This window comes from Enoplosus armatus, chromosome 24 (genome assembly GCF_043641665.1).
Source record: "Enoplosus armatus isolate fEnoArm2 chromosome 24, fEnoArm2.hap1, whole genome shotgun sequence".
NCBI lineage: Eukaryota > Metazoa > Chordata > Actinopteri > Centrarchiformes > Enoplosidae > Enoplosus > Enoplosus armatus.
Window position 1 is genome coordinate 1,571,500 of NC_092203.1, and position 24,213 is coordinate 1,595,712.

A 24,213-nucleotide genomic window follows, 5' to 3' on the forward strand; every position below is an offset into this window, starting at 1 on the left:
CATGTAGCCATGGGTGGTGTGGAGGCTACATTTGCATGCACACAGGCCCACACGCTGGACAACCTCTTATGGCTCATGTGGTTTGATTTATTAAATGGAAGATACTGAGGTTTTCAGAAAGGTGGCTGGATATTTCAAGGTTGTCCTGGTTAGTGTTATATAATGTGTGGTGGGAATATCCGCAGACCAGCAGTTTGAGGTGGATCTAATTTATGGCCAGACTCTCTCTGCACTATCCAACAGTAAGGGAAGGGATGAATAAAACCAAGTTGGTAACATTTTACTTGAAGTGGGCTCTGAGGCATAATAGGGACATCATCACCATTACTAGCATTTATTGCTCATCATATATCTGATATCTGCTGAATATGTTAAACTCCAAGGACACTTTTCATGAAGCACGCTCATGAGGTGAACCCAGGAAAGGCCATTATGCCTTATCGATTTTTACTTATTAAATCTATACCAATCATAAAGAAGGACAAAGAGATGAAGAGATTTTTCTGTGCCGACTATGTAATGTGCGATATGTAATAATGTGTTACAACATGCATGGTGATGACTTTGGAGGGAATTGTTAAAATGAAGGCATTACTTCGAGGTGATGAACGCTGATTTCAAATCGACTCAAAAGCCAAAAAGGACTGGGCAAAAAAAAAAGTAGTGATCCTCATTTCAATTTCACCCTGCTGAGTTTCCTTCACTTGCCACAAGGTAGACAAAATACATCTTTGTATTGGCCCGAAAAATAGCTCATTAGCACTGCTGATGAGAAACACTAACATGACTAATGAGCCATTTTAAGAGGAAAAGGGACAAACGCTGAAGCCCATCACCATCACATGGTCACATGGGCTGTCTAAATAACAGTTCATTTTCAAAATATTAATTGAAGGTGACACTGTGTGGTAAATGGTGCTAGATAAAAAAAAAGGTACTGTGGCTATAATTCAAATAAAAAAAGTTTAAAATGGACAAAAGTGACGATCCTTAGCTCTGTGAGAGAGTGACGATGTCCTTTATCTGCAGACTTTGAGAGGGGACGAGTTAGCCAGGGAGGGAAGCCGTAGGTTCCGAGCCACAAAGTTCTGCTGTCCTTCATTGGCTGGGCGCGGCACAGAAGAGCTGCCATTGGTGGATGTGGTACAGAGGGGTGGGGAGTCACGGGGGGTTTTCCCTCTCACCTCGTAGGTCCACTGCATGTCTGCTGCCTGTGACAAGAGGAGTAAGCTGTCAGTCATGAAAATCAAAGACTTTTTCACAATGTATCACCATGAAACTGGATCTACAAATAGACACAACGATCAATAACATTATCAGAGATTGAAATACCTGGATGGTTAGTCTTGCTCTGTGCTTTCTGTGTGCGGTGGGTGTGAAGGACACTGTGATGAGAGCTCCAGTAGAACCAACAGGAGGTAACATCCCTGAGGCTGGAGTCACTGTGAACTCACTGCTGCTGCCCGGGAGGAACGTTGCTGTGAATGGCTCTGGCCTTCTGGAACCACAACCAAGAGCCGACCCAAACTTGCAAAAAACTCATACTATTGAGTTGACAAACAAATGACTGTTACTTTCCATTTTTCACAACAGGAACTCTCAGGGGACCAAGAACCTTTTGAGGAACTTCATTTGCATATAGACCAGTGGAACAAGGGACTAACTTTGGTTCCCATACGGCAGGTCCTGGTGCCAAAAAAGTGGATATGGTTCACGGAATACTTTGGCAGTTTGCGGGCTGAATGTATTGACTGTTTCTTTGTGTGTGTAAATTGCTGCCGCCATTTGTAATCCATCAGCAATCTAATTTGCCTAATCTTTTCCAGGTGTGATGGAAACAGGAATGTGTTTAGTTCCTGAATTTAGATCGTTTGGTTCCATAGTTCCTGGGTTTATTTGGTCAACAAACTATTACCTACGTTTTTACTGGAGGAACCAAAGGCAAAATTTAGTTACTAGAACCAAAAAGTCCCCGTGCTGGGGGTAGTACTTTAGATCACAGATTGGTGCTACAACTTGTGCACAGTTTCATTCACACACAAACACTGGGTGCCTCTTGTATTAACATTAGGAGGGGTGGACGTTTCTTGTATTGTTTATTGACGTTACAAGTAAATATATGATGCCAGTCTCCTGAGGAGAAACAAAGCTTAATTTGATGATTGTTTTATTGTGCTTTTGTACTAAAGGAGAAATAAATAACCATAAATCTAACCTTGCACAGTAAATACAAAGAATAACAGGATGACTGCGTTGTTATTTCCCATTTGCTTTTCAAAGCCACCGTTGTTTCTTAATCTGCTATGGAACTAAGTTTAGATCCTGTGGTTCAAAAGCTCCTGGAACTTTTTTTTTTAACAAAAAGAGCTATACAGCTTCATGTTAGAGGCGGAGTGAATTTCAGTTTGTATTTAATTTTTAGGAAACTTGGATGGAATGGAAATGAAACAAAGAAAACACACACACACACACCTGGTGGTGCTGGTCAAACGGAAGCCCACGGCTGAAGTCTTGCCGAACTCAGTGCCTTCAGTGAGGATGACATCATCCACTTGAGGCTCCATGGCGATGAGAGTGAGGGGAAACTCCCAGATCCTGCCGGACACACACTGCACAGCTAGGACTGCTGTGCACCTGGACACACACACACACACATTACAGTTTGTTTACATTTGGTTACACTCGCAATACTAGCAAGTTCAATTTCTCAAAATTGTTCACATGGTCAGCAAAACAGAGGCACTGTATGTTGGACCTTTGCACTGTCACTGCCTATATAATAAACACTGTGGGGAACATAAATGTTTAAATTGAACATTTGATTGGATTTGGAAAATCGTGACTCCCCTGATGTAAAGTGAATACGTACAAGTTTGTTTTGTATTGCATTACTGGAATGACTGTAGTTTAGGAAAATAAAGCCTACTGAAGCATACTGGAGCATTCTGATTATTCAAAGCAAGACTTGAGCAACACCTCAGGACCATGATAAGAAAGGCACTGCCCACACTCTGAGAGACGGACACTGTAAGTAAAGGTTTACACTAAATATTGTGCAAAAATAATCTAGAACACCTAAAACACCATTCTAAGCAGGGATACTGTATATGTGATGAAGGGCCACATTTTTGCAGGTTTACAGGTATTTCAACCAGAGAAGTACACTGGCTGATGTTACTGATTACCTACATCCAGCGAAGAGGAACTAATTAGTGAAATGAGCTGCACGAGGCCGTAACTGGAATAAAAACCTGTACACAGTCGGCCCTCCATGTCACACTGCTGAATACTACTGATTTATAGTCTGCTTTCCACCCGTCTGTTTTCTTCAGATCATTCCTCCACTCTAATTTATCTTGAAAAGTGTAATTTCAGCATTCCTATTTATCTTTGAAAAAAATCACAATTCACTAAACCGGTCTTTAATATTCCCGCTTTCAGCTTATGATACTTTGCCTCCTCATCTCAGTGCCCACGGCAGAGAAATAACATGTAGATAATGGAAGAGCCTATTAGTGGCACCACACCCCCCCGTCAATTCCTCATGGAGAAGTCATTAGCTCTCGGAGGTATTGATTCTACCAGGGCACGCCTCATTAATGGACTCCACAGATGAAGACGGGGGCTGATAAATGAATGTACTCTTCACTCAGCAGGATGTCACATGCAATGTAGAGTAACAAGGACAATAGAGAATTTTGACTTTTTTCCATTACATACAAGTTACAGTGGTAACAGAAGTTGGTTTAACGCTAGTCTACTGATCTATGGGTAGTGGTAATGCACCAAGACACGCAGCAATTCGCCAGCAAAGGCAAGGAAGCAAGAAGACTGCAAGCTAGTAAACCTGGATGTAAACAATGTAGGATTTAAAATACTTTAAAAATCAGCAGATGTTTTACGAAGAAGGACATGCGGAATACTGTTCTCTGCATCACTGATTGATTTCCAAACTGATTTTGACATTGAATATCCCCCGGGCCAATAAATTTGCCGATATTAGCTTATTGTAGATATATCGCTATCGAAAAGACAGTACAGAAAAATCAAACATAAGCTTGAGGTAATTTAGAAACTGTTTCTCCATTTGATCTTGTCTTAATGCCTTTTTTTGTCTTATGTACAGCACTTTCAATTGCCTTGTTGTTTAAGGTGTCACATTTCGAGTAACGAATGACATTTACTCTTGTTATTTATATTATACTCTTGTTATTTGTATACTTTAAGTATTTTTAAAAAATCGATCATTTTACTTTTCCCTAACTGCTTTTTATCACAAGTACTGTACTTTGCTACATTTCAAGTCGCATAGAGTGAAAGCAAAAGTCACATGAAAAAGTCCTGATAAACAGTCGGGGCCAAAACAGCAGCAACAGCAGAGGGGAAGCAGCTAATGTGTCTGTAGCTGCAGCTGACACTGACACTCTGGGAAACATACATGTTAAATGTGTAGGTTCACTGGCCGAGTGTCAGGGGGGTAATGGGTGTGTGGGCCAAGCCGCGCCGGGGCTAGCAGTTAGTGAACAGCACAAAAAAATGCACGGTAATGCAATAAAATGAAGGACGACGTCATTATGGGTTAAAGTAGGGACGTAATGCACCAGAGAGCAAAGCAACCTTTAGCTACAAACATTAAGACTCAGCACATGTAGACAGTTGGTAATAAATGAATGCAGAGGCCACACCCACCTGAGAAAGAGAGAGAGAGAGAGAGAGAGAGAGAGAGAGAGAGAGAGAGAGAGAAGATGGGAGAAAGAGTGAAGTAGGGGGAGAAGAGACTGTACCGTAGAAGCAGAGAGACACGAGATGAATGAATGCAGTGTTTACTGACGATGCTCAATGCAAGTGTGTTATCTGTGCAGAGAGAGAGAGAGAGAGGCTGTGTCTGTATGCTTGCTTTCCTGTTGTGTGTCTGTGTGAGAATGTGCCAGTACAGTATGTGCTTGTTTTGTTCTTCAGACTTATTATTAGCATCCTTTTGCCCCCCCCCGCCCCCACACACAGAGAAAGTATGCATATTTATTTCTCTGAATGTGTGCACTTTTGTGTTTTTCTTTTTCTTTCTTTTGTGTGTGCTTTTTAACGCTGCATCTGCATAATACTCTCACAGTGTGTGTGTGTTTAGTTCTCTCTGGTGATGAGTGTTTGTGTATGTGTACATCTCTCTCTTTGGCTTTTAATGCAGTGTGTGTGTGTGTGTGTGTGTGTGGTTTATATCTTTCAAAATGTGCCTGTATGGTTTCTTTTTTTCCATGTGTATTTTTTGAGGTGTTTGTTTGCTTTAACTGGGAACACAACCAGTGGAGTGGTTTTGTAGGGAGAATGGGATTTAACTCAAAAGCTACTGAATCCCTGAAACAAAAAGACACATTCCTCCTCTGGATATCTTTCTCAGTGTGTTCCTGCCTACTTGTCTATGTGTGTCACCTTGTCTTTGAACAGGTTTGTTTGTGTGTGTGTGTGTGTGTGTGTGTGTGTGTGGTACTGTTACCTGCTTGGCCTGAGGGGAGTGTAGACTAGATTAAGAGTGAGTGTTACGACGCCAGTCTCAGGGTCCCTCCTCGCTGCCTCGACGGAAGCAGAGAGGCAGTCCTCCAATTCTGAGCGCTCGGTTGTTTTGCTGTCTGGGCGAACCTCGCACAGGAAGTCTTTCATCATCACCTGGGGAACTGTCCCGACGTAGGAAGAAGGTGTTTGAGCAGGTGTAAGGAACTCCACGAAAAGGGAACTTGCTGAGTGCTGCTGTACTGGTGATGATCAAACTAACTTCAGCCTAGCGTGTGACCTGCAGTGCAGGGTTAAGTTATTTTTCTCACACATCGCCACCTGATTGCGACTGGCTGGCCTGTTGCTTTAATTAATTACTGCAAAGCAAACATACGACGTGATCATCAATCAATCACCTGCTGAGCTGAATCAGACAGATCCTGGCACATCTCATCTCATTATCAATGGAGCTACTAGATGACAGTTTAAACAATCTCCTCACTCATTAAATACGTGGCCTTTGCTGTGTGATGCAGTGCCACTGCTCAAAATGCTGTTATCATTTGGTCATCTTTTTGAAAAGTATTCCTCCTTCTGCTTTTTCCACCTCTGACTATGAGGACAATTCCCAACAAGTAATGACTTAAATCATGACCCTCAAAACATATTGCAGGACCACTTGGCCTGGAGTAAAAATAACAATCTGGCACACACCTTCCTGTCCTTTCCAGTCCTGATTCCCCGGCACGCATCCTGTTAGCAGTACATCCACTGTCCTTTCCAGCTGGCAGCCCGCTTCACAGTAGACCACGCCAAGCGGTGAGTTCTCAACAGGCACCTCCATGGGAATCCCACAGAGAGGGTAAATCCAACAGATGGTTGACAATTCCTGCTCTGACCTGAAATATTGATGGGGTGCATTTTCTTTTACACAGTATTTATAAAGTATTTGGGATTAGCAATGAACCACAACTGATACCTAATCTAGACCCACATGATTTGATTTTTGCTTTTCTGCTTTTCACAGGGCTCAGGATACTAGCTGCTACATTTATTTAAGTGAGCACAAATGGACTGAAGGGCATGGACTGATTCACTGCATCATCCTCTACTCTGTATTGACCACAAAGTTTGCTGCAATGCTACTCCCCCAAGGTAATGGAAATATGTCAAATAAGGAGATGCTTGTAAACACATTCAGTGATCTGTATGTTTAGTAATAAGTATTTATTTGTGTGCTAATATGAGGCGGGACTGAGCATGTGTGCTGCACTTTGTATGTAAAGACAGCATTTTGTGTTTAAAAGGTAACAATTTAACAATTGGCTTTTTGCACTAAGAATTATGCACATTGAAACACACTGAAAACTGAGCCAAAGCCATTGTACAATGCTATAAAAGAAATGGATTACAGTGTCTTTGCCAGCAGGGGCTTCCTCAAGCTGTTCAAAGGTGTGAAAGGGAGTGTGAATGTGTTTGTCAGTGTGCGAGCCCTGCGATAGACAACTGGTCCAGGGTGTACCCTGCCTCTCGTCCAATGGGACATCAACTAGGGATCCTGAGTGGGGATGAAAAATGGACGGATGGTACAGTGTAGGTACACTGTACTGCTCGCACTGTGTTGTCGTACCCTCATACAGCACAAACACCATGTATGGAGCTGATTTAACTACTCTTCATTTTGTTTATAGTGACTTTGCTTAAGGAGCTAATTTAAAGAGTTTTACTGAAAGACAGGAAACTTGTACGAGACCAGGCATTGACTCAGATATAGCTTTTTATGCAGTCAATGAGACAAACACACCTCATGCTGGCTGTACTGGCGGTACTGTTGTTGCCCGGGCTGCTGATGGGCTTCATGGTAATGCAGAGCCAGGCCTGCTGTAGATCCATAGACTTAGACGCAAACACCACAGGCACATCAAAACTGGCCCCTTCACTGATCTGTATACCTGCAGCCAAGATGGAGGACAGACACAGACGCTCACTCTGGAAACCATGGCTCATTAAAATGCATTGCAATGGTTCTCTGCAAAAAGATAAACTAAAGTCAAGTAAACAAAAAGACTTCCACTTGTACGTAAATTATCTTTCCTGGGATGTAGTCTCAGGTTGATTTATTTAGAAGCTGTGAACTGCTGATTCAGAACTGCTGAGGTGAGTGATAATTCTCTGTGGGTGCGTCACTACAATTGGCCCCTATTACATTTCACAACTTCAGTGTTTCAAAGACATTTTGAGTGTACACGTTTTAAGCTTAGTGTGCTTAGTGCCTTGTTTTGGGAACTGTATGTGTTGCCTGGTAAAATTGGTTTACTCAACATTTTATCATAATGTGGTGAAATGTTATCATATCAGTTAACACACCTTCAGTCTGGTTCAGAGGGATAGAGAAGACCTCCTTGTCTGTAGTGACTCGATGGCACTTGGCGGCCCCACTCGGGTCCTCATCTGAGACATGAAGAAATAGTACACACAGTATTATGAACATGTCTGAGTCACATGCATATGGCAAGAACAAATGAGTGTCTGTTGGAGAAAGACAAGAAGTGCTTGTGACCTGTGAGTGTGATATCAAGCACGACCGGGAGCTCAGTGGGGTTTGTGAAGGGAATGGTGATGGAGGCATTGGAGCCAATCGGGGATGAGATGCTCAGAGGCCCCTGGGTCTCTGGTTTGAGGCCACGCCCACTCAACGACACACACCATTCCGGCGTGCAGCCAGGGGGAGAGGAATTAAGTAAAAACTGAGAGAGCATGACAGGAATGCAGAGGAGGTAAGACAAAGAAAAGATTTGGTCAAGAAACGGCAGTACGCACACTCTCTTCACTATTACCATGAATCACATTTTCAGATTCACGCCATTTTAGGAAACATTTTACAAATGTACTGTAGACAATAAGGGAACAGTGAGGCTGGGTGACAAAAATAAACAAAAATTTGTAATAGTTCAACATTTTGGGAAACCAGTTAGCTTTAGGTGGTGCTGGTAGGTTGTTTTATATTGGGACAGAGCCAGGCTAGCCATTTCCCCCGTTTCCCCAGTCTTTATGCTAAGCTAAGCTACCCGTCTTCTGGCTGTAGCTTCATATCTACTGAACAGACGTGAGAGTGGTCGCGATTCTCTCATGTCTCGGCAAGAACACAAATTTCGTGTCTCATCCACTTTGTAGTCGAACGGGGCTTTTACGTCAAAAGAGTATCACCGGTCCACGGACATTTTGTTACTCATTTATCCACAATAGGCCGTCGTGATTAAGGTGACTTCTGCACCGTTGGAATGTTTCCTTGGAGGGAGTGCTCATCTCTCCCAAACACCAAAACAACATCATGTGGTGTGTTCAGCAAACTCAAACCACGTGATGTGATCGGTTGTAAGTGTCAAGCAATGAATCTTATCGACAATTTATCCAAGTTTCTTTTCATAGAAATATTCCTATCATTGCTTATATTGTTTATATTGCCGGACCCTAGTGACCGGCCTTCCATGCCTTAAAATGAAATGTACAATCAGGGCCAATGAAAAGCTTTATGAGGAGGATTGGGAGTGATGAGGCAGTAAATAAAATGAGAGAACCTGATTTAACCAATTTAAGAGGAAAAGGAAGTGAGCTATCCCTGCACCTATGTGTGTTCTTGTGTGTGTGAGTTAAGGCAGGGGACAGTGATTTATGTAATCCATTTTCTCCGAGTTTGTGTGTGTGTGTGTGTGTGTGTGTGTGTGTGTGTGTATATATATATACACACCTGAGGGCATGTGAAAGTGATCTTTGCCGTGTGGTTCCCCTCTCCGATGGATGAAGGACTAAAACGGACACCGAGCTGGGTGGAGGAGTGGGGCTCCACTATAAGCTGGAATGCACACACACACACACACACACACACACAAACAAACAAACAAGCAGAGGGAATAGCTTTCATGGGGACAGAAAGGAAGGATAAACACACTCATGCTCCAAAAGACAAATCCCTTAAATCACACTGCTAGGCAACCTACAGTTTTCCATCCTGGTATCCTGCAAGTCTTTTCCTTCCACATGACAACAGTGACTCTTTGTTTGTTTTAGGATATGTGTAAAAACACAACAACTGTGTTATCAAGTGTCTTGGTTTACTGTATGGTATTTTATAAGAGATGAAATCCAAAGCAAATACAATCAAATATCCATTGAACTACAAAGAACATCACACATAATGGTAAATCAATTTCCCCAGGGTCAGGAACAAAGCAACATCAGATGTATGTTGTGACAAATTAAGTTTTATACTGAAATAATGGAATGGAATACTGAATTGATAAAACTAAGGATGGGGCACAAAGGTGAATGTGAGTGTGTGTACTAACAGTACTTCCTGAATCCATTTCCAGGGCGTAGTGTCTGGGGTTACTGTTGGCTACGATTAGCTCAAGAGTTTCAGCTGTTGGGTTAACCAGGGGAATGCTCAGTCTGGTCCATCTGACACACACACACACACACACAACGTTTTATTTAGCAAGGTGAAAAATATACAATAAAAAAAGATTACGAAGCTGTTGAAAGTTAAAAGTATGAATTTCCAAACATCAAAGTAAGGGTTAGGGTTGCATTAATTATTTATTGAGCTAATAAGCAGTGTGCACAATTCATATGCAGCTATAATGGCCATTCATTAGGCTGTTAGTGTAATAACAGGTAGACGAAGTGATTCGAGTGATTCGTGAATTCAGTACTTTTGTCCCTGTAAGGATCCTGTAGGAATGATGTTGATAACATTCTTCCAGGGAGCTGACTGGTCAGTGGGTGGCCTGTTTAGGCAGCCATTTTCTGAACTGAACCTGCGAAACCTGAGTTACACCCAAAGGTCACTTGTTCTGCCAGACATAGTTGGCTGACAAGTAAATGTATGTGTTTTTATTTATTCGCCTTTCCTATCATTCAGCTTTAAAAATGTCCATTCATTTACACTGATACATTTTAACCCTAACCCTCTGACGCCCATGTTTGTATGAAAATGATTTTTTAATTAAGGTTATTGTGGGATGTTTCAGAGTCTTCTGCCCCACTATTGCTGACAGAAAGCCCGCACACACATCACTGAGGTGTGGGAAAATCTTGAGGATGGGATCGCTGGTATGAACACATTCACAGTGGTGTCAGTGTGTGTGCAGTGTTTGTGCATGCATTCCTGGCCAATAACCCTGCAGAGAGATAGTGTCTGTGTTGGTGTACTTGTGCACCTACTTCCCCAGCTGACAGCAGGCCTGTGGTAGTGTGAAGACTGGAGGAGGAAGAGCATAAAGCTCCAGTTGATACCAGAACTCCCCAACCAGCTCTGACTGGAACACCATACTGGCAGGAAACACACACAAATCGTATGCAAATACTGTATACGGAGACAAACAAATTGCTCAGAACATTCATTACCAAGGTCACAGAATCAGCGCACGTATATCTTTTTAGATGAGTCATGCAAAGCATTTAATTAACGGGGATCTGCATTTTAAATGAGTAATTGTTTAAAGGAGATCGGGTCAGTTACAGCGTAGTGGATCTCACCTGCCTGTGCTCTTCCCTACTCTGCCAGGGGAGAACATAGCTTTGTAAGTGAGAGTCTCCCGTGGGGGAATTGAAACCCACTTGGCTCCACTCAGGTCGTGTCCCTCCAGGTACACGTCCAGCACCAGCAGCTCTCCTCGTGGGTTACTGACCGGGATCTCTATGGCAACTGAGCTCTGGGAACACAACATTTCAAAGATGATGTCTGTTTTTGCTTTTCCTTGTCATGTTCTGATAGTCTTCTGATCCAAGTGTAGAGGGAAGATTACGTTTTACTGTAACAGGGGCTGGCAGCAGAAAACACTACTGTAGGCCCGGCATGTTCCAAATGTAATTATAACTGAACTGAATGTGCTCTTTTACTTAATTATGAATTTAGTGTCTCGTTTACAAACTAATGGCTTGACCAGGGTCTCATCTCAGACCACTAGACCACCACACTACTCACATTTATATTGAATTAGTGTTTCAGACACAAAGTAAGTTATTATAGAAGATGATGACATTTGTGGAATAATAAAATATGTTTCTTATTCTACTCTGCCTTAATTGCATTAAAAGTTGTATTGAGATGCGCATTTGCATTCTTACCAGATGAAAAAATGGATATTCAAGAGTGAGTGTGTGTGCTTTTGCTAACTTAAGCAGAAGTCTCTGCCATAAACATAAGAGAGAGTTCTAAGAGGGGATATTTACTGAGAATTTGTGACCCCTTTTTAAACAGTCAAATTGCACTTGTCCTGATTTACTGGTGGACCACACCGAGGTTTTGCGCAGGTAAAATGGAATAAAAGTGGCACAGCTGAAAATTGAGCGTTTGGTCTCATGCAATATGTATTGTATTGTAGGGCATTCCTGTTCAGAGGTGCAAAACATGGGAGGAGGGAATGGAAATGAATACAAATAACATCTGCAACTGATTTATCACAGCAGAGTAATGGCGGAGGAAACTGAAATTTAAGCATTCATTTTCTGCGTTTCATCAGACGCACAGAGGGAGAGAGAGACTAGCCATGTCCAAACAGGGAGAGAAAGATTCATGATGTTACTTTACCACCACAATGCAAGACTGAAGAGAAGAGCAGCAATGCAACAAGCTGTTTTTTTCCCCCCTCAACTTTATGTTCCTGCTTCCTCACTGGCCCCCTGTTTATTTCACTTTTAAAGGCTCACAGCAGCTCCAATCCATTGTGATGATTGAAGCAGCCAGCGATACTTATCAAGTAGGTCGTTACATTATTTTTTCATCTGGTTACATGAATAATCAGTGGAATAATCAGTAGCCAGTGGAGTTTTAAAGTTTTACCAAAAGTGTCTTCTCTTCAATCAATATTCCAAGTTCAGCAGCAGAAAGCTGCTCATTTACATCAGGAGGATTAATAAAAGTGTGAAAGTATGTAAGCAGGACTTACCTGAGCTGCACACTGTACATCAATGACCTTGACAGGCACTGCTGGCTCACAGATTACCTCGAGAGAGAAACGCACCTCATATCGTCCTGGATGACAGGCACGCACATGTATGAATATGCTATGAATGCAAGTTCAATGAAGTTCTCTGAGCGCTAAATAGTTCAACACTAAGCTTACCTTTGGGCTTGTCTGCCTTTTGCGTGTCATCAATTTCGACAAATGACACACAGCCTGCAAGAAAAGTTGTGGACCAAGTGTTCAGTTGAGTGTTTTTTAATTATTTATAATTAATCTAGTTATTTTAGCTTTATTTAGTTGATGCAACAAATCCATCATAATGAGCATTTTGTACACTCATGCACATACACGTTTCTTATTTCCTACTTAACATCTAATCCAACTCAATTGCAGATGCAAATATGATGCAGATTACAGATTACAGTTATACAAATAAATAAATACGAGTTGGCCTAAAGGCATGCCACACAAACACTACAACCCTTGTGTACACAGTAAAATGGCAGCATTCAAATGGGGGGTGGGGGGGTCACCTGTCTGTTTTCCTCGATTCCATGGGGACACAGCCAGGGTGTACGGACCACTTTGACCGGGTTTAATCTCCAGGGAGGGGGTTCCACTTACAACAGATAGGTCTGTCACCACCTACGTGCATGTGCAAGCATACAAACACACACACACGACAAAGAAGAACCATAAATACAGAGATAGCGTCAGTGAAGTAAACAATATACTGATACAGCTGAGCAGCAATTAGATGGGTTGCTGTGAAACTTTGTACAGACATTCATGGTCTCCAAAGGATGACTCCTACTGACTTTGGCAATCCCCTGACTGTTCCTCTAGCTCATCTGTTGTGTAGTGACAATCTACTTTTAGTTTTAGGAGTAATGAAGAATCTAACTATATTTTCAAAACAGAAAAAGGCAGAGATTCCTCTGTTCATCACCAACCCTTGGTAGAACACTGAAATCAATCCACCAAAACTCTCCCAGTACTCATTTCACAGTATCACAATTACTATATTATTTGGTTTACATGGGAAATCTGGTTTTATCTCTGTTACAAAAATAAACGGTTCTGGTTTAATTTTTATAAAAGCAAACAAACATCAATGGCAGTGCATTTCCTTTACAGTAAATGTAAAGTGCTGTGTAACCCTTACCAGCAAGCAGCAGTGTGTGCAGCAGTTACTTGCATGTGTGATTATACCTTGAGAGTGAGTTTGTTTGGACTGTAGTTGGGGACATCCAGCTGTGCGTGCGTGGTTTGACCTACGGAGCAGTGTAACACTACATGGTCCACAGGCAGGGGTTGCTCTCCCACTCCTCTGAGGGTAAACACGTGCTCAGTACTGTCGAGGTCATTATGTAAGGACAGCTTGCCCTGTGGGGGTAGGGATAAAGTCCAGGCAGTCAAACACACAGAGGAACAAAAGCATTCTCACACTGACGCATGAACGTGGCTGATTACAGAGCCCAGGACAAGTATCTATAGGACAAACAATTTTACTATCAAAGTCTAAAATGCATTAGACTAGAAAAATCGAAGTTAGTGGGGTTATGTCTGTGTGGGCAAACAAAGCAACACAGCAACTTCCTGCTGCAGCATGTCTCCCATTTATGCCCCACCCCCTGAAGATGCAACAGAAATGCATTGGTGGTTCAGTGGTAGAATTCTCGCCTGCCACGCGGGAGGCCCGGGTTCGATTCCCGGCCAATGCAAAAGTATTTTTCCCCCCCAAGAAAACTGATATATCTACAGTAGACACACTCTAGAGGGAAGAATTTTTCCTCCTCCATATTGCCAAGTATAATGTAAATTGCTGTTATGGAAATACATATGTGCAAAAGATAACTGAGGGAGAAGGTATTCATGGGACAGACAAAAACATCTATAAGACAAAGGTGTGTTTTTTATATCTTTCACTGATAAAGTAAAGAATAATTTTTAGCTTCTTGTCCTCAGATGATTTAACGACTGAATCATTCTGAAAAGGAAAAAGTCATTCTATGAACCATTCACCATCCTTAGATGTGAAAATAGTGAGGTATTCATTCATCACTGTGAGGGATCAACTACCATTCTAAATTGCAGGACATTGTTATCAAAAGACTGTTTCTCAAAAAGAGAAAGCTCATTTGCAGTAAAAAGAAAGTCTGCTGTGCTTCTTAGAAAAGCACTGGAAGATGACGCTGGCCACAGAGGAAGCTTAAATTCCCAGATATCATCTTAACAGCCACGAAGGCCGGACAGCGTGCTGCTGTTTGAGGCATCAAGATAAGTGGTTGTACTTGAGCTGATGGTTCCCTGAGAGGATGGAATGGAGGAAGCTAATGAGAAGAAAGGCCAAATATGAGGGCTTGGTGGATGAGCATTGGTGGCAGGGGATTTTCAAAGTGGGCTTTCTCCTTAGTGTTGCTGATGTTGAATTATCCTGAATATATATGCCAACTCGAGGCCACTGAACTGTAAAGATTTCATGGACTATCAGAAAGTCTATAATAAGCAAGTTAAAAAGCAAGAATGTGACAAAGGAAGACAGAAAACAAAGAAAATATGCAAGAAAGAAACAATGAAAACGCAACAACAACAAAAAATGCATTACCATGGCAATGCATTGAGCAGAAGGGTGAAAGGTGAGGGGGTAGCAGGCTCTTGTCCCTGCCGGCACATCCAAAACCTGTGGGCCGGAGAATCCTTCACCACACACCTCAGCTTGCATTCTCCAGTCTTGGTGGGTCTCGTTGTGCTGCGAGACACACATAGGCCTGATCATTTTCTATTAATATTAAACACTTTGGCAACATGTTAAAAATCTATTTCCCTAAACTACCATAATAACATCATCTAATTTTCTATCCTAAAACTTGTTTCAGTCAAATGATGTAATTAGTCAAAGATACATTTCAGCCATGCTCTTTTGTTGCTGTATATTCAGGATTACCACTCTCTTCCAAGAAATCCCTTTCTCATTATGGAAGTAATATCTCAAATCATTCATAATTAATCAAATGCTTTTAGGTTGGCCCTTAATAAGCAGCACACACACAGACTGATTAATACATTTTCTCTTTCACCTCACCAGTGGTATGTCTTGCGTGACTGAACGGTAGGCAGGCGAACTGAAGTCCAAGTGGACGGATCCTCCCTGTGATCACAAATGAGATTAACCATAAACCACACGAACCGACGAGCAATGCAGCATTTACAGGTTTACTAAGCTCCGACAGCTGAAATCTACCTGTGACGTAACCAGCGCCTCTAGCACATAGACCCTGGTATCACACCAGGACCTCAGGACCACCTGACATGTAAACTGCCCCACGGAGTCCCCCTGGAACCGTACTGGAATGTCCACACAGCCGCAAGCTATTGAACAGAGGGAAGAGGAGATCCAGGGATTGGAGGAGGTAAACAATCAAAAGACAAGTGTTGACAGTTAAGTAAATGACATGAACATGAGTGAAGCCATAAGGACATTTTAGTTGCAGGAACCTTTTTCAGGGGATCAAGGACCATTACCTGGGTTTCCACCAGAGCAACCTGGGACTAAATGTACCATACAATAGTTCAAAAAGTCTGTCAAAAAAGTCTGTCCCACTGGCCACTACAAAAAAGACCCCTGCAGCTCAAAAAGCACCACCATTATAAAAGAGGTGTTCAATTTTCATCCAAGTCAACAGGTCACCATTTTGGAGGGAGAGGTGGTCGAGAGAGCTAGTGAGTGAATGAGCGAGTCAAAAAGGGCTACATAACACTGCATTAGAAGTTGGTACTGCTAAATGTTAGTCAATGCGGCTTCATCAATGATACACAAAGTCGTTTCTCCTCCTGTGCCAAGAAGAAATGAGGTATGACCTGGTTATGCTGGAGTGCAGGTATTCATGTGTGAGTATGTGAATGTACCTGCAGGATTCTCCCACGGTAAGTTGGTGTCTTCTTTAATTGGTATTGTAACAGTACTGGGTAATACAAAGTACTGTGGCAAAGAAACTTCCACACTGTATTCTACCCCTTTACTGTGGTCAACACCTCTCAGCTGGGTCTAACAGGAGACAAGAGAAAAAGAGGGACAAGTAAAATATGGACAACAGTAAAACATCTCACAATACTGATGTGGAATCCCCCCCCCCCGCCTGCTTGCAAAGATCTGCTTTTCCACAGTGTGCATGTGTGTGTACCTGTTGTTTGAAGAGCTTGCGTGCTGCTGTGGCTGCCCTCACGGTGCTGCTGTGCAAGGTGTGTGTCAGCATCCGCCTCCTGTGTTCGTCAGCACTCATGCTGTGCTGGCCCCAGATGGCCAGGGCTTGTTCCCAGGCCATGTTGATCAGCGGCACGCGCACCACCTCCTGACACAGTTGCCCCACCTTGCAGCGTAGGCTTAGTGCTGATACACACACAGCTGGGTCTATTTTTGGAGTAAAGCATCACTGTAACTATAAATACACAACTTTATATTTAGGCGATACAGCTAAAGAGCAAATATTACTACTGGTGCCTCTTCTGATAATTTGGATGACAGGTTTCCTACCAGAGTTGTTGGGGATGTTGACTATGTTAGAACTGGGCTTGGCAGAGAAAGGGGATGGAAGGGGCAATTCTGCTGTGGCCTTTACCATATAGACCATATCTCCCACCTAGAGGGACACACAGAGACAGACATGGTTGTGAATAAATGAGGAGACCCCATATAATCAAACATGAATACCAACAGTATGTTAAATATGCCTGTTCTCAAACTGATTCCTATCTTGCACTCTAGCAAAGAAGAGCTATAGATTTGACTGGCTGGGGTAATATGGCGCTACAATTATATCATGATATTGTATTTTTGCAAAAACAATATTTATAAACATATGAAAAAAAGAATATGCACAATTAGCACACATACTTCAAGATAAAGATTTCATTTCGTATGCACTGTAGATTTTCTCTACAGTCTGAGCAATTAGAAACTTCTCTTCCGTAAGTGTTCACAGCTGTCTGCTGCTATTAAAAAAAAGCAAGTTAATAGTCAATTACTAAAAAAAAAAAAAAAATTGGCAATTGACAGACAGCCCAGACACACACACACACTGACCTGAGGGCAAACTAGCAGCACAGAGCAATACTTGGTGGCTGGGCAGAAGGGCAGGTAGTGGATGTTCAGAGTGTCTGATTGGCCTGACTTCAGGCAAACACTCCTCACTGCACTCAGGAACTCACTGCCGTCACCATCTGGGCACAAACACAAACGTATATATAGACCACAACCAAGCACACACGAATAAAGGCACAGCATTCACATGCACATGTATAAACAGTAATTAAGGTAGAGTACAGAGCGAGTGTGTGTTTGTGGGTTCGTACTTACTGAGCTCTGAGCACTTCCCTTCCATCTCCTCCCCACAGCTCCTGTCTGAAGTCATCTTCTCTATACTGAAAAGGGGAGGAGGAGGAAAGAAAATCATAGTGATTCATAGTATATGGATATCAAACTATACAACCTGATTCAGGTGAACCTCAGATGACCTCAGTCCTACTTCAGATCCTCATAGTTAACTCGTGATTAGGAGGAGGAACTGGAATGTTTGGCTTTGAAGACGTCTCAGGTGTTTGGCTTTGAAGACGTCTCAGCTATTCTTAATGACAACCCAGTACTCTCCTGAGGAACAACCTCATACTTTACCTCACCTCCTGAAGCAGTAACAGGCAGGAGGAACTCCCTTTTTTTACCAGCTCTTTTGATTTAGTTACTCTAAAACATCTGCATACAGATAACTTCATGTCTAAATCTTCTTTTATATGTAACTAGCTTGGAAAGTCTGCTTAAGACTGGAAATAGGGGGAAACAGCTAGCCTGGCTCTGTCCAAAGGTAACAAAAATCTGCATACCAGCACCTCAAAACAAGTTACATCTGTTTTGTTTAATTCGTACAAAAAAATGAAATGTAATAACGAAAAAAAATATGTTGCCAGGTAACCTGTGGATAGACTCCAGACTCCAGGAAGATACTGCATCGCAGGAACAGTCCTACATATAACCCCCTTAAAACCACAACTTGTACAACTTTTCACTGTCGATTTTTTGTTACCTTGGGATAAAGCCAGGCTAGCCGTTTCCCCATGTTTCTAGTCTTTATGCTTCGTCTTGCACTGAATGTTTACATGTCATTTTCGAGGTTGTGACGTACATCCTTTGTGTGGGTGACTTTGGGACGCAGCGACTTTTGTCAGGTTAACCCATGTCTGGCGCCCAAGAAAGTAAATATAAAACGTTTGTCCACAAGAAACCGCCACAATACAGTTTGTGTCTTTGACTGTGTGTGTGTGTATTAGCTGTCTCTGCTGTGTGTTGTGAACAGCGCATGTGTTACTTGGCTCTGGAGGAGGCCTGTTGAACAAGGTCGTGTTTTTTCTTTTCAGGGTCCAGTGGGTTGGACGGAGACTCCACCAGCACCACCCTAAACACACACGCACATACAGAGACGCAGAGAGGTTTGAATTCAGCAATGCAACACAAGAAACACACTGTACTGGGACTTGGAAAGCCACATTGCTGTTGAATTTTTTAAATATAATTTTTCAGTGCAGTAAGTACTGCAAACTAAATTAATTCACATCCATTGCCAGTATCAAAAATCTGGGAAAATAAACCCAAAACAATCTGGATAGCTAGATTCTACTAGGTGGAAAATCTGTCGTTTTGTATTTTGGGTACACAGACCCTTTAAAACGTTCACTTTCATGTCAATTTAACAGTCACAAGTTGCATGTATGCACGTGTTAGTGGACACAGACACCTACCTAAATGTAGCTTCTTTGTCGAAAGGGTTAGTTATGGGCACCTGGATTACTTTCAGCTGGTAGCATGGAGACTTGCACTTGACAGAGCTCTAAGGAGAAAGAGAAGGAAGCAGACAGCCTGTCATCGAGTTATCATCAGCCAACAGCTGTGGCCAGCCACTCTCTTTTACAGCTAGCCTTCAGAAACACACTGTACTCCAAACTATGTGTGATGTGTGTTAAGACACAGCATGCTAGGGAGTAGCGATTCAGTCAGACAGACACACGGTCAGCAAGCTATCAACAAATCAGTGGAAGTGTAGAGAGACAGTCCACCCTTTCAGTTTATCATACTCACTGTGGGTGCGATGTGACTGACGTGGGTCTTCAGATTGAAGGCCAGAGGGGTGCTGTACAGGCCGAAGGGAGAGCTGGAGATGAGCAGAAGGACGGCCTCCATGGGCTGCATGAAGGAGCAGCTGAACTGGACGGTCAGTTCACCGCTCGCCCTGTGAAAATCACCACAGCCATCGGCACATCAGCTGATAATTCAGCCTCTCTTCTACAGCAACCAGAAAGCCCTCCACAGTGCTTTCACAACTCAATGACTTTATTGTACAACCTCCCCATTTTCAGGTTATGATAGTAATGCATCAGCAGAATGTTAATACTATGTTTCTGAATAAAGACAACATTTCTGAGAGTAAAACCAGGGATTCAAAATGGGATATGGGCTATTTTTATAGTGCGACCTCACTTGTGAGCAAAACTGGTACATTTTAATGAGCTTAAGTCTCAAGGCAAAACTGAATTTACTCCACTTGGACTCTGAGCTGAATAAGTTGAAGAGGGTTTTTCCTTTTCTTTGCAGGGCACAAGTCTGCCCCAAAAAAGCTATTTTCGAAGTACAGATGCAAAGGCAGCACTTCTTCACTAACGATACCAGTTTTAGTCAAGTATTTATTGTTGATGAACACTACAAAGGCATGCACCAATGTTTCATAATTACAATCTTATTGCATAAGACTTTTTTTTCCCAAAGACTATTTATGCTCTAACCTGGAAAAGTAAGCCTGTAAACACTTCAATATATATGTGTCCCGAGCAGATCATTTTTAGTGTATTGTGTAAAAATGGAGTTCTTACATTCAAATGGAAATAATGCAAATTTCAATTGGTGACCCCAAGGCAAGGCGATGTCAGTCTGAATCCCAATCCAGTTAAGTGCATAATGCAATGCTAGACAGCTTGCTCAGGTATAAAACCGTCCTTGTAAGATGTTTCTGTAACCTTCTGTCACCGAGTGTTGGCAGGTTTGGTTCCATCATTACCATAAAAAGAGGTAGCGCACTGTGCACACACGTTAATCATTCTTGAAACTTGAATCTATCCGTAATTACTTAACTGAATGAAGGTCAATCTTTAAGACAAATTGCAAGAGATCTGAAAGTCTCTTCAAAGACCATGAAATGATTTCAAGACAATGGTCAATGGTGGGTCATGGAAAAAAAGAATTCAAGTTACACGTCAGAAGCGACTAGTGCTTACAGGCTCTGCATTATAAGCTCAACTAATTACTACCAGCTTTTTTGGAACTCCTGTTTCATTTAGTTACTTTTAAGGTGTTTTAACACCTTGAACCTGAGGCTTTTTTGCTCAGTTCATTCCCTTAATTACAGGCTTTTAGCAGACTCACGACATATCTTAGCTAGGCATGCCATACAGATATCAGCACACTTTTTGGAATCAAATTCAATGCTTTTAAAAACCTTTTTAAGACCTCAACAAAGAAAATTGTAATATCCATTTACTCTCTTCCCATCTAGTTTGTACCGCACGTTTGCATGTTTTATAAAAGCATCTGGTGATTTTCATTTTCTAGGTAAAAAAAACATACTTTGGAGGAATCGTGACAGTGGATCCACCAGGGAGGGAGAAGAGATGGGCATCCTCGCCTAAAAGGAAGGCCTGGTATTTGACAGGCTTAGGGGATGGGCTTTTCAGACGAACCTGGAGCACACACACACACACACACACAAAGGCAAGTTTTTATACGTTCAAACACAGGCGAGCACGAACACACAGACAAATGCCGCGGCCAGAAAACAATACAACAATGAAATCCATCTTCCTTAGCAAAGACAAAGTGACATCTAATTTTTGTTAGGCTTGTATTGCATGCGGCTTAACCTGACAATGTGGATCATTACCCAAATGTATATTGGTCTGTGTTTGTAATCATGTTGGTGTGTGTGTGTGTCTATAATCCTATTAATGTAGGCTATGTGTGTGTCTATAATCCTGTTAATGTGCGTCTGTGTGATCCCAGTTGCAGTTATTTATATGTGTCTGTGTTTGTGTCATTATCTGTCCAGGAGGTTATTATCCAAGCCATTTTCTGTCTCACAGTGCCCATAAATGTGATTTACAAGGCATGCAGTCAAAGTTTTATGAAGGTGTCTTTTAAGACCAACGTCGGTGTTGTGTGTGTTACCTGTTTGCTGAAAGTCCTGTGCAGACCTCCTGAGAGAGTAATGGTGCGCAGTGGCAGGTACTGAGGCAGCCTCTCATAAAGGTGAACGCACAGCATTAACATCTGCACTGGATTGGGGTCTGACAAGTCTGTTGGCTGAACACACCACACACACACACACACACACACTCAGATACGGGGACAAAGTCACGACAGTGAGTCAGAAAACTTGGTTCATTATGAAAAGCCTGACTTGAATGAGCCTAACAAACTAAACCAGGATGTAGGTGTTTCATAAAGCTGACTCAGAGCCAGTGGGGTCAGACTAATTCAAGTCTGTTTAAAGAATTGCATGTTTATACCTTCAAGGCACAGACCTGCGAGGACAAGGACAGATCATATCAATTTAGAATGAAGCGGCACATATTACATAATGTGAAGAATACAAGCAAAGCAAAAACTGACAAAACCACTGGCATAAACAAAGAAAGAAAAAGAACTTCTGGCAGCATGTTGAACCTAGACTCTGACATAAGTAGAGCTCAATTGCTGAACTCTTTAAGCTCCATTTACGGCAGAGCTCCGCTGCAATCATGTCATCCTAGGTTCAAGTGCAGTGTGACTAATGCAAATGTTTTTTTCTATCATGTCTATCAAGTGCTTTAAGATAATGTACGAGATGTGTAACATGACATTAAACAATGTTGAAGCATCAAATGCCTTTAGATTGCTTCTCTGTTTTAATTAGCATCATTTAAGTGTTTCATTTCTTTAATTTTTATTAACATTACTTACCTATAATTAAAGCTAATTATAAAAAAAAGTTACTTTCATTATAAAGTTATAGCCATGGGTCCACCAATTTTACAAATCAAAGTGTGTTTCCAGGTTCCAGTTGGGGAGTACTGCTGCATAAGTGAAGAAAGTCTTTTGTGGCTCCAGAGGGAGCTGTGTGAAGTCTGTTAAATGTCCTCAAGGGATGTCGCTTACCCACTTCCCAGACCTCTGTAAACTGCTCCTCATCTCTGCTTAAGGCTAGAGGCTAAAAAAAGATTGATTTAAACCTCCCTTTTCTGAAAATAATCCTGTTTTACTGAAGTAAGCCTGGTTTAACTCGTAATCGTGCTGTATGAAACACCCCTCTGATCACATCTGGTATTTACCTGTACATCTAGGTTGAGACAAAGTGCAGTTAAGGCCTGGGCCACTATGATGTTGTTGTGAAGGATCTGCTCCAGGCTGCTAGTTGTGGTGTACATCCTCCGGAAGTGGCTGCAGATCTAATTAGGAACACATCTGGTATAACGCCACCACTAAAATACAGAGTGAGTTGCACTCTCTCGCTCTCGCTCTCACTCTCTCTCTCTCTCTCTCTCTCTCTCACACACACACACACACACACACACACACAAAATTGTGTTTGGCATGATAAGAGGATTTCCCTAATCTTGTTCAGGACTAATTGTGTCCTCATCACATCAATCACAGTGCCACTTACAGACATTAACCGCCATCCCTCATTGACTCAAACACACTGAAAAGGGTCTGCACAAAAAAATTAACAGACACATTCAGAGACACACACACACGCACACACACTAACCAGGTAAGGGCAGTAGGTAGCAAGCAGTGCAGCCAGTACCAGTCCATCTGTCAAGTCCAGGTCAAAATTCACTATCCAGCGTGCTGATGGGACACCACCTGCAAACCAACACCATGCAGAAATGACCTATCAATCAGTAATACATATTAAGGAATCAAAAGGCACCGGAAAAAAAAAATCCATACTCAGGCCTTACAGTAGGAAGCGTGTTCCACCTGTTGAAGAAATGCTTTCACAATTTCAGAGTTATAGAAACACCACTTGAAAATGGAATAACTGAGCCTATTTTAAACTGTTCAAACCTTTCAACCACGTCTGTCACAGAGTATGCATAAATTGTAGTCGTATTGATCACGAACGCTGCTAATTCAACATCACCAGCAGTGATACAGTCGATACCGTAGACTCTTAACCGCGTACTGTAGTTGTTTAATGACATACCATGGATCTCAATCAATATATACATATATTCCTTTTCTGGTTCTTATTTTGACTCTAATTATTATTCGATCATTGCACGCTAGCCATTTTTAGCACAGCATATCCCACCCTGCATTTCACTGCACGTAGTGTATGAGCATGGGACAAACACAATAAATGTTGTGTGTCCTACCTGTACCCCACACAGTCTTCCTCGTGCTCTGGTAGTGCATGTTGAGCCACGAGAGCAACCGGAGCTCCCGGGGCGAGTAGATGTTACTGGCCAGTGGCTGTAAGCTGACGGGGAGGATTCCATCTGCGTTTTCGTGGTTCAGAGTCGTGCTGGAAGCGCTCTCTGGCACACGACACAGCACCAGCACCTGGGCATGTGCAGAGCAATATTCAACACTGGTATTCAACAAGAGGACATTGACGTTTTTCAGCACGAATCTACTTTACATTTACTCAGGCTTCCATTAAGCTGTTCGGAGTTA

General features: G+C 42.2%; 1 protein-coding gene and 1 non-coding gene across 2 annotated transcripts in view; one reads left to right on the top strand and one right to left on the bottom strand.

Moving 5' to 3' along the window:
• Positions 1–1,019: 1,019 nt before the first annotated feature.
• LOC139306810 (cilia- and flagella-associated protein 47-like) overlaps positions 1,020–24,213 on the bottom strand; it is a 44,471-nt gene continuing 21,277 nt past the window's right edge. The window contains exons 36-67 of the mRNA XM_070930763.1: positions 23,913–24,099; positions 23,300–23,397; positions 22,860–22,976; positions 21,718–21,852; positions 21,121–21,233; positions 19,582–19,732; positions 19,245–19,333; positions 18,815–18,901; positions 17,812–17,876; positions 17,539–17,675; positions 16,990–17,095; positions 16,640–16,866; positions 16,365–16,503; positions 15,700–15,827; positions 15,541–15,606; positions 15,064–15,207; positions 13,668–13,841; positions 12,989–13,100; positions 12,606–12,668; positions 12,438–12,523; positions 11,026–11,201; positions 10,711–10,818; positions 9,834–9,945; positions 9,232–9,340; positions 8,048–8,200; positions 7,855–7,938; positions 7,292–7,439; positions 6,202–6,386; positions 5,492–5,669; positions 2,473–2,634; positions 1,333–1,498; positions 1,020–1,211 (exon numbers count right to left, since the gene is read on the bottom strand). Coding sequence (XP_070786864.1) covers positions 1,020–1,211; positions 1,333–1,498; positions 2,473–2,634; positions 5,492–5,669; positions 6,202–6,386; positions 7,292–7,439; positions 7,855–7,938; positions 8,048–8,200; positions 9,232–9,340; positions 9,834–9,945; positions 10,711–10,818; positions 11,026–11,201; positions 12,438–12,523; positions 12,606–12,668; positions 12,989–13,100; positions 13,668–13,841; positions 15,064–15,207; positions 15,541–15,606; positions 15,700–15,827; positions 16,365–16,503; positions 16,640–16,866; positions 16,990–17,095; positions 17,539–17,675; positions 17,812–17,876; positions 18,815–18,901; positions 19,245–19,333; positions 19,582–19,732; positions 21,121–21,233; positions 21,718–21,852; positions 22,860–22,976; positions 23,300–23,397; positions 23,913–24,099 — 4,197 coding nt within the window. The remainder of the gene's footprint in view (positions 1,212–1,332; positions 1,499–2,472; positions 2,635–5,491; positions 5,670–6,201; positions 6,387–7,291; positions 7,440–7,854; positions 7,939–8,047; positions 8,201–9,231; positions 9,341–9,833; positions 9,946–10,710; positions 10,819–11,025; positions 11,202–12,437; positions 12,524–12,605; positions 12,669–12,988; positions 13,101–13,667; positions 13,842–15,063; positions 15,208–15,540; positions 15,607–15,699; positions 15,828–16,364; positions 16,504–16,639; positions 16,867–16,989; positions 17,096–17,538; positions 17,676–17,811; positions 17,877–18,814; positions 18,902–19,244; positions 19,334–19,581; positions 19,733–21,120; positions 21,234–21,717; positions 21,853–22,859; positions 22,977–23,299; positions 23,398–23,912; positions 24,100–24,213) is intronic.
• On the top strand, positions 14,109–14,179 carry trnag-gcc (transfer RNA glycine (anticodon GCC)). Its single transcript has one exon. It is a non-coding gene; the product is annotated as a tRNA-Gly (tRNA).